General features: G+C 46.0%; 1 protein-coding gene across 2 annotated transcripts in view; it reads right to left on the reverse strand.

Annotated features, from left to right (window-relative positions):
* The window catches only part of LOC146198791 (uncharacterized), a 30,198-nt gene extending 18,259 nt beyond the window's left edge, over nucleotides 1–11,939 (reverse strand). Inside the window, exons 1-2 of one of the 2 annotated variants that reach the window (XM_084592653.1) lie at nucleotides 11,831–11,939; nucleotides 7,609–7,769 (exon numbers count right to left, since the gene is read on the reverse strand). In XM_084592653.1, the coding sequence (XP_084448779.1) occupies nucleotides 7,609–7,736 (128 nt within the window). In that variant the 5' untranslated portion in view covers nucleotides 7,737–7,769; nucleotides 11,831–11,939. Of the gene's footprint in view, nucleotides 1–7,608; nucleotides 7,770–10,589; nucleotides 10,800–11,830 lie in introns of those variants that run through there. The other variant, XM_084592652.1, reaches the window with a different exon arrangement.
* Nucleotides 11,940–13,093: the final 1,154 nt, after the last annotated feature.

A 13,093-nucleotide genomic window follows, 5' to 3' on the forward strand; every position in this document is an offset into this window, starting at 1 on the left:
CAGCGAGAGCCTCGCTACAACCAACGTCGCGACTTTGTTAGTGAGGACTCTTATGCTGATCGCTGGCGCCCTCAACCTGTGTGCTACAGGTGTGGCATTGCGGGGCATATCGCTAGATACTGCCGCCGTCGTTTTCCAACTGTACAAGATTGACCCCACGCGAACATTCACGGACGGCTGCACACCGAACAACAACGATCCCCGACTATGCCTACTGGGGACTCACACCATTCGACACATTTGCGGAATTCATCTCCTGCATCTGATCGTAGTGTGACGCCGCCACCCCAGCGCCCGCACAGGTCCCCTTCCCCTCGACGTCGTTCTACCCCTCCGCCTCCGGGAAACTAGGGGGTGCGGCCGATGGAGGTGAGGCCGCCGGCGAGTCGATGACGTCCATACCTCTGCCCGTGTTTATGTTAAAGAACAAATTGGAAATGTTTGTTGATGGTGTGAAAACAATGGCTCTTGTGGACACTGGTGCTACAGTATCTGTTATGAGTTAGAGTTTTAAGAACCATTTAGGTAGAAAAGTAATGTTCAGTGGTGACCGTGCAGTGTTATTCCGTGGTGTCGGTGGTGAACCTTTAGTTCCTCTTGGTGTGTGTGCTTCGGATGTTGTTATTGGCGGCCTCAAGTTTAGAGTAGAATTTGCAGTACTGCCTCGGTCTACGCATGATGTGATTCTTGGGATTGATTTCCTGCAAGAGTGTGGTGCAACTTTAGACTGTGGTACGGGAGAGATTGCTTTGAATCCTTCACTACTTTCGGTTCTTGTGGATGACTCGACACCTGAATTTGGAGCATTTGCTGTGGAAGAAGACACAATTGTGCCAGCATTATCTGCAGCATTCGTGCGGGTTTTCTCTATTCGGAACCAGTGCGAATCTTTTGAGGCTATAGTACAACCTACGAGATTCACCTGCTCTTAGAGTATCCTTGTACCTCGTTGCGTCATTCCCGTGACTAAAGGCCGCACTGAGCTATGGACAGTGAACCACTCCGAAGAGCCAACTGTGTTGCCTCGGGCCTAAAACTCGCCCGTTTCGAGGAAGGCATATCCGGTTCCGTCGCGGCGTTAAACAGCTCTGTCACTGAGCAGCAGGTGCGACTAGGCATGGAGACCCAAGTTACGGCTATGATTAGTAAGTCTCTTTCTACAATTGAGCGTCGTATTCTAGTGGAACTACTACTGAAACACGTGACAGTGTTCGAATTTGCCAAGGATGACTCAATGCCACTGCCTACCAGTCGTATTCATCACACGATCAACACAGGATCCGCCCCTCCAATACGTCAGAAGCCCTATCGAGTCTCAGCAACTGAACGTAAGGTAATAGATGAGCAAGTTCAAGACATGCTAAAGCGCGGCATTATTCGAGAGTCCTGTAGTCCTTGGGCAGCTCCAGTTATCCTTGTTAAAAAGAAAGATGGCACATAGAGGTTTTGTGTTGACTACCGCCGTTTAAATTCACTCACGAAGAAAGATGTCTACCCGCTTCCACGTATAGATGACGCAATTGACTGTCTGCACTCAGCTTCATACTTTTCCTCTATTGACTTGAGATCCGGTTACTGGCAAATCCCCATGCACATTGCAGATAAAGAAAAAACGGCATTCGTAACACCAGACGGACTTTACGAATTTAACGTTATGCCTTTTGGATTATGTAATGCACCGGCCACATTCGAGCGGTTCATGGATACAACTCTACGTGGACTAAAGTGGCAAATTTGTTTATGTTATTTGGACGACGTAGTAATTTTTGGCAAAACATTTAGTGAGCATAACAGCCGTCTGGATATTGTACTTAATTGCATGGAACGAGCTGGTCTTGTACTGAATGCAAAGAAATGCCATTTTGGCGATCGTGAAACAATTGTCCTCGGTCACTTAGTTGACAAAGAAGGTGTTCGACCAGATCCCAAGAAAATTGAAGCCGTCAAAAGTTTTACTGTGCCCAAATCAGTAAAAGAGCTGCAGAGTTCTTTGGGGCTATGCTCGTACTTTCGACGCTTTATACCAAGGTTTGCAGACATCGCTTACCCACTTACGAGTCTACTGCATAAAGATACACCATTCAATTGGACCAGCGATTGTGACTCAGCCTTCCGTCATCTGAAGTTTCTTTTGACCTCGGGGCCAATCCTCCGCCACTTCTGCCCATCAGCTCCAATTGAAGTACACACTGACGCAAGTGGTATCGGTATCGGCGCTGTACTTATACAACGCCATGGACGCGATCAGCACGTGATAGCGTATGCCAGCCGCTCGTTGAGTAAATGTGAAAGAAATTACACGGTTACGGAGCTAGAATGTCTAGCCGTTGTTTTCGCTGTACAGCGCTTTCGGTTCTTATCTGTACGGGAATGCTTTCACGATTGTGACCGACGACCATTCCCTTTGCTGGCTCGTGAGTCTTCGTGACCCCTGTGGGCGGCTCGCTCGATGGGCTTTACGCCTACAAGAGTTTAATTTTACTGTGGTGCATATAAGCGGCCATAAACACTTAGATGCTGACTGTCTTTCGCGTTTGCCGCTTCAAACGACTGATAATGACTCAGACAATTTCGATGAATATTCGGCTCCAATTGCACAAACCCTCCCCGATCTCCGAGTTTTCCGAACCGAGCAACGCAAAGACAAAACATTAACTTCACTGTTTGATTCCGCCAACGATCCTATGAAGAACACATTTAGCATTCGCGAAGGAGATCTTTACAAGAAAAATTTCGCCTCTGGGGGAGCACGTATGCTTCTTGTCGTTCCGGAAAGCCTACGTATCACAGTTCTAGAAATGACGCATGATGACGCAACGTCTGGTCACCTGGGAGTGGCCCGAACACTCCACCGCACACAGCAGCGATTTTACTGGCCGAAGATGCGTTCAACGATCAAGCGATATGTAGCCAGCTGTGTGCAATGTCAGCGCTTTAAGCTGTCGACTTCAAGCCCACATGGAAAACTGCAGCCAGTCACACTTCCAACAGCCCCGTTTGAGCAAGTTGGCATTGACCTTCTTGGACCTTTTCCACGGTCCTCTAAAGGAAACCGATGGATTCTTGTGTGCGTTGATTATTTAACCCGCTACTGTGAGACAGCCGCGATACCATCCGCTACTGCGTCTGAAGTATCAAATTTCTTACTTCGACTCGTCATTCTTCGGCACGGCCCTCCTGCAGTCATCATTAGTGACCGTGGACGCCAGTTCACAACGGACATTGTCGAAGAACTTCTTCGCCTCAGCGCCTGCAGTTTTCGCCACTCCACGCCATATCATCCCCAAGCGAACGGTGTGGTAGAACGAACTAATAGGACGCTTACCACCATGTTGGCTATGTACGTCGCTGCAGACCATAAGGACTGGGATGGCGTTCTACCGTTCCTTACGCATGCATATAACACAGCGCAACATGAGACAACAGGCTACAATCCCTTCTACCTTCTCTATGCTCGCACGCCTCGCTGTGCCCTCGACACCATACTGCCATTTTTCATTCATGACGAACCTTCTCTTGCTACCACACTCTGCAGAGCTGAAGAAGCCCGCCAGCTGGCCAGAGTTCGAATTTTATCTTCACAAGAACGTTCTAAGAACCGCTACGACGCCCGACACCAACAAGTTTCCTATGCTCTTGGTGACTATGTGTGGTTGTGGACACCTCTCCGTAAGCGTGGTCTTTGTCAAAAACTGCTTTCACACTACACCGGACCGTTTGTTCTGTTAGAACGCATCAATGACCTGAATCACGTCATAGCACGCATAACGGCGAATGGCCGACGGTCACGGCAGTCGCAGGTGGTGCATGTAGCCCGCCTCAAGCGATTTAATTCCAGAGGATCTCTGTAACTCGCTCGACGGGCTCCGTCTGCGAGGAGGGAAATGTCACGCGCCTTCGTAGAACGTCGACGGAAGATGAAAAAGAGTGGTCGGGTAGATCGGTGAAGAAGAAGAAAGAGCAAGGGCAGATGAACGTTTGTACGCTTCGCCGCAGTCCTCTTTGTACCGATCCCTGTAAATAAACCCCCCGTGCGTACAAAGTACGTAACATCGCGTACAAAGTACGTAACAATATATAAGTTCGCCAGGTCATAATTGGAGTGATAATTAAAATGCGCCACTCATGATTCCGGGCGTGGCGCTTTATGCGTGCGTAGGCATCTTAATTTTCTTTCTATAGTGTGAGGATGATAGTAAGACAGCTGGCGGCGCCGCAGTGCTCAATAATGACTAACTAGTCACTAGTCATGAGTAATGACAATGACTGGCTATTATGTCATCACATGGTCACGTCATCTACTATGACGCCACGACTGGATGTGACGACACCATTACGTCACATATGGTCATGTCTAATAACCAGAAGCGATGGCGTATGCCGTCACATCCGGTAATTGCGTCACGACTGGTGATGACGTCACCAGGCAAAGTTAACAGAGGCCCACAGACGAAAACGTCTATACCGCCCAACATAAGAAAACACATACTGGTACTACCCTTACCTCAAAACATGCACCCAGACTGCAACAAAGAATTGAGAGAGCACAGAGCCAAAGCCATCGCTAAAGAAATGAAACACAAAGCAGTCGAGGAAGTTGCCTATATAGACGCATCATACGGACGACAAGGAGCAGCTGTCTCAGCAGTATTAAATAGAGACGGTGTGCCTAAAATCGCGGCCTCAACACGCACCCGTGACATTAGCACAGCTGAAGAGGTTGCAATAGCGCTAGCACGCACTGGCACACAGGCCAAAACTACAATCAGCGACAGCAAAACAGCTGTTTGGAATTTTGAAAAAGGACGGATTTCAGAAAAGACCAAAAAGATTCTTCTCAAAAATCCCATTACTAGAACCATATCCACAATGTGGATACCAGCACACGGGTCTGTCCCTGGCAACGAAGTTGCCCACCTGCTGGCCCAAGATATCTACCGCCTACTGGGCAGCGGTAGAACATCTCGAATGCAAGGGAATCAAAGATTGCGTTATTCCATATAATGAGATCACTGGATCTTACAAACTTGATCAAAAAGTCTACCCCCCTCTCCCCTCCTCCCCCAGATCGGCCTATCACTAAAAATGAAACACGCATCTGGGGGCGATTAGAAGCCGGTAACTACTAATGCCCGGTGTGTGTTTTCTTAACACAGGCCGGGGAGAAAGAAGATTCAAAATGTAAAACCTGCGGCCAAAAACGCATATTGGATCATATAATATTGGAATGCGCCGACTCCCCAGGCCCCGGCATTAACATTGACAGTAGAGAAGCCTGGGACGATTGGCTGCGGAGATCCCAATATTCAGCGGCACGCGACCCGCCTGGCGGCTGAGGCCGTGAAGAGTTCTTGTAGCCGCACCTGACTTCAGCCCGGGTCCTTCTGACCCGCCCCCCGACCAGAGTGCCGGGGGCGGGAGATGAAAGGCTTCTTATCAGTGAAAATAAAGTTTTCATTCATTCATTCATTCATTCATTCATTCATTCATTCATTCATTCATTCATTCATTCATTCATTCATTCATTCATTCATTTCCCACCAGGCGTTCGATCCAGGCGTCCGTGCAGCGCCATTCATTTGGTGCTTTCGAACGAACGGCACACCACACAGCACATAGAAGCAGACTCAGTGCAGCAGGCATCAGCGGCATTTCAAATTGGTTTAGAGGGAAGAAAAGGAGCAGTATCTGTCAGCTTTTCGCGGACACCTTAACCGATTCGTAAGGAAAAGGAGATAGGTGCGAGTGAAAATAGAGAGAGAGAGGTAGCGTAGTAGAGGCCTTAAGACCACCGCGCAACAGACGCTTTCGCCTCATTGTACATTAGTGGTCAAAACTGTCCTTTATGGCATAAAGGAAGCTGAAACCCTAGAGTAAACTATGCTCAAAAGCCGGGATTTCAAGGCAAGCCTAAGCGTAACTCCAAGCTAAACAAGAGTTAGTTTTTTTTTATTTGTTTTTTCTTTTTGCAATGCAAAATTTTCTGTTTTGTCCATATTTTATTTTATATTGGTAAGCCCGTTGTTCCTATGATGGTGCAGGCTGAGCAACGTTATTGTTATTTTTTTTTAGTTGCCCACGCTAACCTCAATCAAGTCATGGTCACAGACTAGTACCTGGTCGCGTGACTTCGCAGATTATTGGCAGATGCGTTGAGAGGGGGGGGGGGGGGGGGGGGCGTGATAGGAATCTTATAACTATTTTGCTGGAAGGCCTTATTTATCGGACTTTTGCCGCCTCTTGAGTTGTATTCGGTTGTAACTTTCGAAATAATAGTTCGGTGCCATTTCTCTCGCTTTCCTTCCCTTGGAATCCAGTTTGTTACCCTCAGCAGGGGGAGGCAGAAAGTTGGGTGGGCTGATGAGATTAAGAAGTTCGCAGGGGTCAAGTGGATGCAGCTAGCACAGAACCGGGTTAAGTGGAGAAATATGGGAGAGGCCTTCGCCCTGCAGTGGGTATAATCAGGCTGATGATGATGATGATGATGATTTCTCTCGCAGCTTAGTTTAGTAGTCCAACCGTATCTGTGCGGTTGATGTAGCACGTCCAAATTGTGCAACATATTTAGAAAAATAATCTACAAAAGTAAGTTATGAAAATGCAACCAAATTGATGCTTTTTTATCATGATTGCTCCATGCCTTTAATTAAGAAGAAAAGCCTAAATGAATTATGTATTCTAACACGTTAGGATTTTGCCATATGGATTGTCATTTTAGAACAGAATAAATAATGGTGATAAGAGCATGTATAGAATCCTCGGAACATTAGTGCGAGTCGTTATAGCGTTAAAATATATTGTCACAATGCCATAGCTACTCACATCGCAAGATAATATCATGTCAAACCTCTTGTAAGGGTAAATTCTCTGTGTTGTTCGTCTTCAAAATTCCGGCAAACCCTGCTTGTAATCCCCTAGTGTGCCATTTTACTAAACATCAAATGATAATAAATATTATTTAGGTTAAACCTAAGAATCCAAGGGTTTTTTCTTCTTTTTTATGAAGCTTAAATGGCTGGCTAGTCAGCGTCTAGCTCTGTACTTTAGAATATGTTGAAGCTACAGCAAGAAGAAAACATACAGGTTATACGCTAAGTTCCTGGAAGCTTTAGATTCACGACAAGCACAGTGGGCTCGTGTAGACAGCCGAGCAGGTCGCTATTCTTCGAAAGCTTACGTCTTAAAAGCACGACGTTATTCATTTTACTTGAAATTTACAAGTTAGGGACCGCCTTTTCACAGCTGTTGCAACGAATACGTGTAATGACGGTCGCGTCAGAGCACTTTTGTATTTAATTTTTGAGACGTCAGTTGGTTCCAGTAGAGTGCGTTGGTTCACCCGTCCAGATGCGTCCTTCTGCAGGGTCACCATCGCGTTACAGCGCAGAGGCATCGCTGTGCTTTGCTCTCCCTTTTTGTAAAATATAATTTGGCCTCTCCTCTGCTCCTTATCTAATGATATCCGTCAGTTTTTTTCAACCAATATTTTAGAAGAAGTTTCAATGAAATTTACTTCTTGCTTTGTGTTTCATTTGTTAAATTATTATTTCGATCAAGAAAAAAATAGTTATACAGGCCTAACCATGAGGAAACATGCTTTGTACTTACATTGTTCTGCTGTCAGGGAATGTACTGTACACGAGGGTCTTCTGCCATGGATTTCCTTCCACGTTTTCGGTTTTGATTGTTGTAAGGCAGCTATATTCTCCATTCTTGAAAACTTTGGACACGAACATTAAGTGGAATTTCAGTTCGGTGCTATTAATGAGCTGAAAAACAATCAAGAAATTCAGAAAACTGGTGGCAGGAATGGGTCTGATATACTTTGTTTTGGACAACCGGTGTACAACGATGAAATTAGCACAAGCCGTTTCGAAATTAAAGATCCACTGCTTTATTTCGCAAAGTAGATAGCTAATAGCTGACCTAATTGTTTCATTCTTGTGTGATGCGGATGTCATTTGGTCAGTAAAAACGCTAAGCACTGAGTGTAAATAGTTTTTCTTGAAGACTATTTCCTGAAACCAATTGCAGCCTCTTCGTATAAAAATCAAGAAAAAATATTGTGGGGGTTTATGGCGGTTAAACCTAGTTATCCGAGCGTAAGCTCTGTTAAGTTTGGCGGCATACTGGCGTTTCTTCTCTATGCGAACTTCTCGCTCTTCTTCGGTCTCTACCTCGAGCCAATCACGGTTTCTCTTCACAGCTGCTTCTCGGCAAGCTGTATTGTCTGGATGATCAGACTCAGCCTAACACCGGCGCTGAAGCGTTGACGCACTCAGACCGGCATGCACCTCATACATAGCGAGACTGAGCAGCCAAGCGCCTGCGAAGCAGTTACTAACGCATCAGCCTAATCGCGTGGTATCACGGCGGAGAACCTCTTTGTCCACGATCGAGATGGTCACTCTGTGGCCGCAGGTAGCGCTGCGGACGAAGAAAACGAAGAAACTGGCAGTGGTGCGGGCAGGAGCGCTCGCGCTAGGCTCGCTGAAAACGTTTTGATTTTCACAGGCCTGGAGAGGGTCTATGATAGCATTCTTCGATTCCACATTCGCAGTAGCGAGAGCTATTTCAGCTTTCTCTACTCGCGTTGAATTGGGGGCCCGCAATGATAGCCCATCGACATTCATTCCTCTGTCAGGAAGGCGACAAAAGTCAGCGTCGGGCCTCGTGGTGGCTACCTCTAATGTCAAACTGAAGGCGTTGGGGATGCTAAATTTCTACCAGCAGTTACCGGAAGCCCAACTCGTGAACCAACATACGCGGTTTTCGCAGACGGCTCCTGGGCGCCGCCTGCTAGACCGCTTACACATTCAACACGCGTGCACACCATAGGGGACGGGCATCTAGGAGCTGTGACGCTATATGCTCTGGGTCGCTGCGCTGCCAGTAACATGGATACGACTTCACAGGAAGGCAGTCTACGATAGCATAGTTGTGCGCTTGAGAGGCAATATGGATATAGACAGGGAAACTTTACATGGACATAACAGGGCTGTCACCCGCGGGATTCTGAACGGCTGACGTAGGCCGCTCCGGAACGTCAAATTGAAACGCGCGAATGAGACGACAACGCTTCGGCGAGATCCAGTATATGTCGACCAGAAATGGCACCAAATATCTGCAATACAATCCAGTGGTGCACGCTGCGGTCACCGCGCGCGTCTCCATCGAAGCTTTCACGCTCGGCGGGACGCATAGAGACCATACAGGCAAAGTTTCACGTCCGAAGCTAGAGCTACGCTGTAAAGTTTGTCATCGGCCGTTTAGGCGCATCAATGCATGAGTGTTAAGGAGCGGTGCTGCGCACAAAAGCGTTAAATTTACAAATAAGCGCATACTTATCACCCTTTCCTCTTGTTGATACATTAACAGGCTTCCCCTCCCTTCCCTATCATTCTCCATCTCCCGTCATGCGCCGTTAAACACAGAGGTGTAAAATTTGGTATAGCTCTAGCGAGGTGCAGCCGTGATTCCAAGTTGAGTGCGAGCGTGATCAGCAAATAATTTTCGACTTTATCCGTGCTACGCCTAGATTACCCTTCTGTAGTAATGTATGCATGGTTTTTAATGTTTGGTTTTCTTCTTATGCAAAGAAATGCACGAGGAAGGTTGTCACCGAAGAGACCTTTGCATTTTCGTTTCGTTACTTCAATTTTAGTGACGCAACCCGAATATACAGTTACCTGGAGTGGTTATGATGAAGCGGTCATACAGAAGTTCTAAATGTAAAGAAAGCTGTCATAGCTAGCAACAAAAATGTCTTGTGTCCTCGTATGAGTAAGCACTTTTGTGCTTCAGAACCCAAATTATTGCAACTGTGACTTGCGTATTGCGAAACTTTATGGGTAGCCACACTGCGTCGACTCCACATCGTGTTCCACCCGACTGTAAGGTATTAAGTGTCATGCGTGCTCATCGTTCACACACTTTAGTACGAGTGGCAATGAAAATGTTTGTCCTCTCACAACTGCTGCTTAGACCGGGCAGCCTGGTGGGCTTAACTGAATCGGCTAAACGAGCTATCCACAAATCGGCAGAGCGTACTGTATGTGTAATTCAGCAATCCACGTTGTTCTGTTCAAAGTAAATTAGCACCTCTAAGGAAGACAAAATATTTAGATACAAAGACCTATGTTGATCTTAAAATGCAGAGACACAAATCGCTGGAAAGTGCCTTCTCTTCGACATGTGTTTATAGTCTATAATGATGTCAGCGATACTTCCAAATACGTCGCTAGTTGCAAAACAAAAACAAACACGAATAGAAGATGAGCAAATACGAACAAAAGCACATGCATGATTCCCTCGCTAGGTTTTTTTTTGTTGTCTCTAATGTGGTAAGCTTTTTCTCACAAAAGTGCCAATCCCTTCAAAAGCCTACGATAAAAAACATATTTTATTTGTTTAGTACGAATGGTATTCCACCTACTCAATAACATTGACACTGTCGCTCACGAAAAAGAAGCGGTTTATGCTGCTAAATGTTACTCTTCGTTCGGTCCTTGCATTGCCATAGTGATAAAATACAAATTTTCTCTCTGGCAAAAAAAAAAAGAAAAAAAAAACTAGACAAGAGCACGTACCTGCCAAGCGTCAGGAATAAATTCAAATGCCGTTTCCAATAAATCTCGATCAAGGTCTTTGCTAGCGGCTGAAACTACACTAATCATTAAAGTACCCAGAGCACACGCTAACGGTCGCATTGCGAGCCTTCGCGAGAGCACACTTAGCCCCTGCATGAGGAGTATTCGTAAGCAACTTTCAGAGCAAGAGAAGAAACACAATACTATTCATCACTATAATAGCCATTTTCAAGTTCGTAACACGAAAAAATGTCAATTATGCCTGAGCATTGCTTTTACCAGCCACCTGTCTCATTTTAGAGTGCACCAAGGGAGGCGGAGGCGAGCAGAAACTTAGCAGACTGCTTTTCAGCTTTAGATGAGTTGTTGAATCCCATATAAATGTCAGAGCTGGCTCATTAGCTATATGTATTTGTATGTTTTATGACGTCATCCGAGGCTTCCTTAAAATTCCTGAAAGGTAGAGGTGAAAACTGCTATAAAGTTCATTACGCTCTTTAAAGGCTGATACGTAAACAATCAACTTTTTTATGTAGCCTCCTGGACATCTTCCACGAACCTGCGTAGCCCCACAAGCCGCTGCGCGGGCGGCTTAACCAGAATAAGGCGAGTAGAACATGCTCACTCATGCGCTGATATCGTTATATGGTTATGCCTCTATACTGGATGACTCTAAGAGCTGTGCTTACTTAAATTCGAGAGTAACGCAGTACATTTGGAACGCATTGTAGAAACGGTTCACGAAGTGTTTCATAGGCTTATAAAGTGAAGACAACGCTTCTTTCCCTAAATTATACCACCGCTAGCGGACGTTAGAAAACAGGCAAATTATGCTAATTGAAGTTACTTAACTATTGCAGACAGACACTCGGTTTAAGATTTACACCTGCCCGACCTTCAGGAATAGCAATATATATGTTTGTAATTTAGAAAGCGTGCGCTCTTGGCGCTGTGGCTAAACAAAGTCTGGTTGTTTCTCGCTCACTTCAGAAGTCGCCCGCTACCTACGATGCGAGCGCCGAGACATTGATCAATTCTAGTAACTCCGCGTCTTACGGTCTATGTGAACTTCTTTGCCCTGGAAGCCCGCGCTACCTGCGCCAAGGTGGTTGCCGCTGCTGGCTGTTCTCGCAGAAGCAGAGACGAAAAGGTGATCTGACAATAATCATGCTGGGATGTGGGAATAATCATTCCTATGCGCGTAGCTTTCTGAATTTGTTGTTGAAAATAAAATGACTCACGTCTTCCTTTAGAACCTGTCCAAGTGAGTGATCAATTGACTATCGCTTATTTCTACGTCATGTATTCCTAGTAAACAAAGCCGACCTTCTGTGTTATTTATGTCTTGTGTCAGCGACTGAGCAACATAAAATGCCATTGAATAGACATAAAGATAATGCCGTTTCCCGGCATGAAAGATCAGACTTTTCATAAGAATTCATGATGGATGAAGCCTTAAATCGCCGACTTTTGGAAATGCCAAATATAAGGCAAACGGTCATTGCGGCATTCCTTTAATCGCGATCAGTAAGTAGTGATATTTCACGCAGTGCATGCCACCACCGAAACCGCTACCTATGGTTTCGGTGGTGGCATGTGGCGCCATCTGACACCCTCAAGGCAATGTGCACATGTACACTGACGGTGGTTAGCTAGTACGCGATATACTAAATGTCTCCATTACTGAGACTGCTATCAACCATGCAGCTGCCTAGTGGAATTTCTTGACACCAACCTTATAAGCCCAGTGACTAGGGTCGGGTAATATTAAACAAGCAACCCCAGTGCTTTGATGAGGCACCAAGTTTCGTCGGCCACCGGGGCCTTTGCAAAATTTTATAGCCGTGTGCACTCGAGGAGAAGCAGTGCTCAAGTCAAAGCCCTGTTACTTTTTTTTTTCAGAAAGCCAAACCTCATACTATATGCTGCCATCCGAGCATCTATTGTGACGTCAACGTAGGAAAGGTATTCCATTGGTTAGTCTGTCTGACTGACATACCTTGGCCTAGACCACGCATTACGTCATTCGTCCGATTCGCACGCTCTTTTCCGTGGCCCGTCGATCAGGCGAAGGCGGAGAATCTGGGTTGTTGTATCTTGCTCTTGTTTCTCAGCGCAAGCCCTTGGTTAATCATCTGTCCACAATCTCTGCCTGTATTTAGGATAATATTTCTTCAGTTCAGTTCAGTTCAGCCGTTCAGTCGGGCCCGACTCTTCGTTACCCTATGGACCATATGACGCCACGCTTTACGGTGTCTCACTATCTTCCTAACATCACATAACTTCATCTGCAGCGCCTCAAGGATGCCATCTAACCATCGCGTTCGCTGCCTACCCCTACCCTCAACCAACATCAAATCTTTCTCCAGCGCCTCCTCTCTTCTCATCAGATGACCAAAGTAGCTGAGCTTTAACTTTAGAATTTGACCCTCCAATGAGCCGTCAGGATTTATGGTCGACAATATCGACTGATTTGATCTTCTGTGCGTCCAAGGAACTCTCAA

This window comes from Amblyomma maculatum, chromosome 2 (genome assembly GCF_055883805.1).
Source record: "Amblyomma maculatum isolate TAMU_Amacu chromosome 2, ASM5588380v1, whole genome shotgun sequence".
NCBI classification, from domain to species: Eukaryota; Metazoa; Arthropoda; class Arachnida; order Ixodida; family Ixodidae; genus Amblyomma; species Amblyomma maculatum.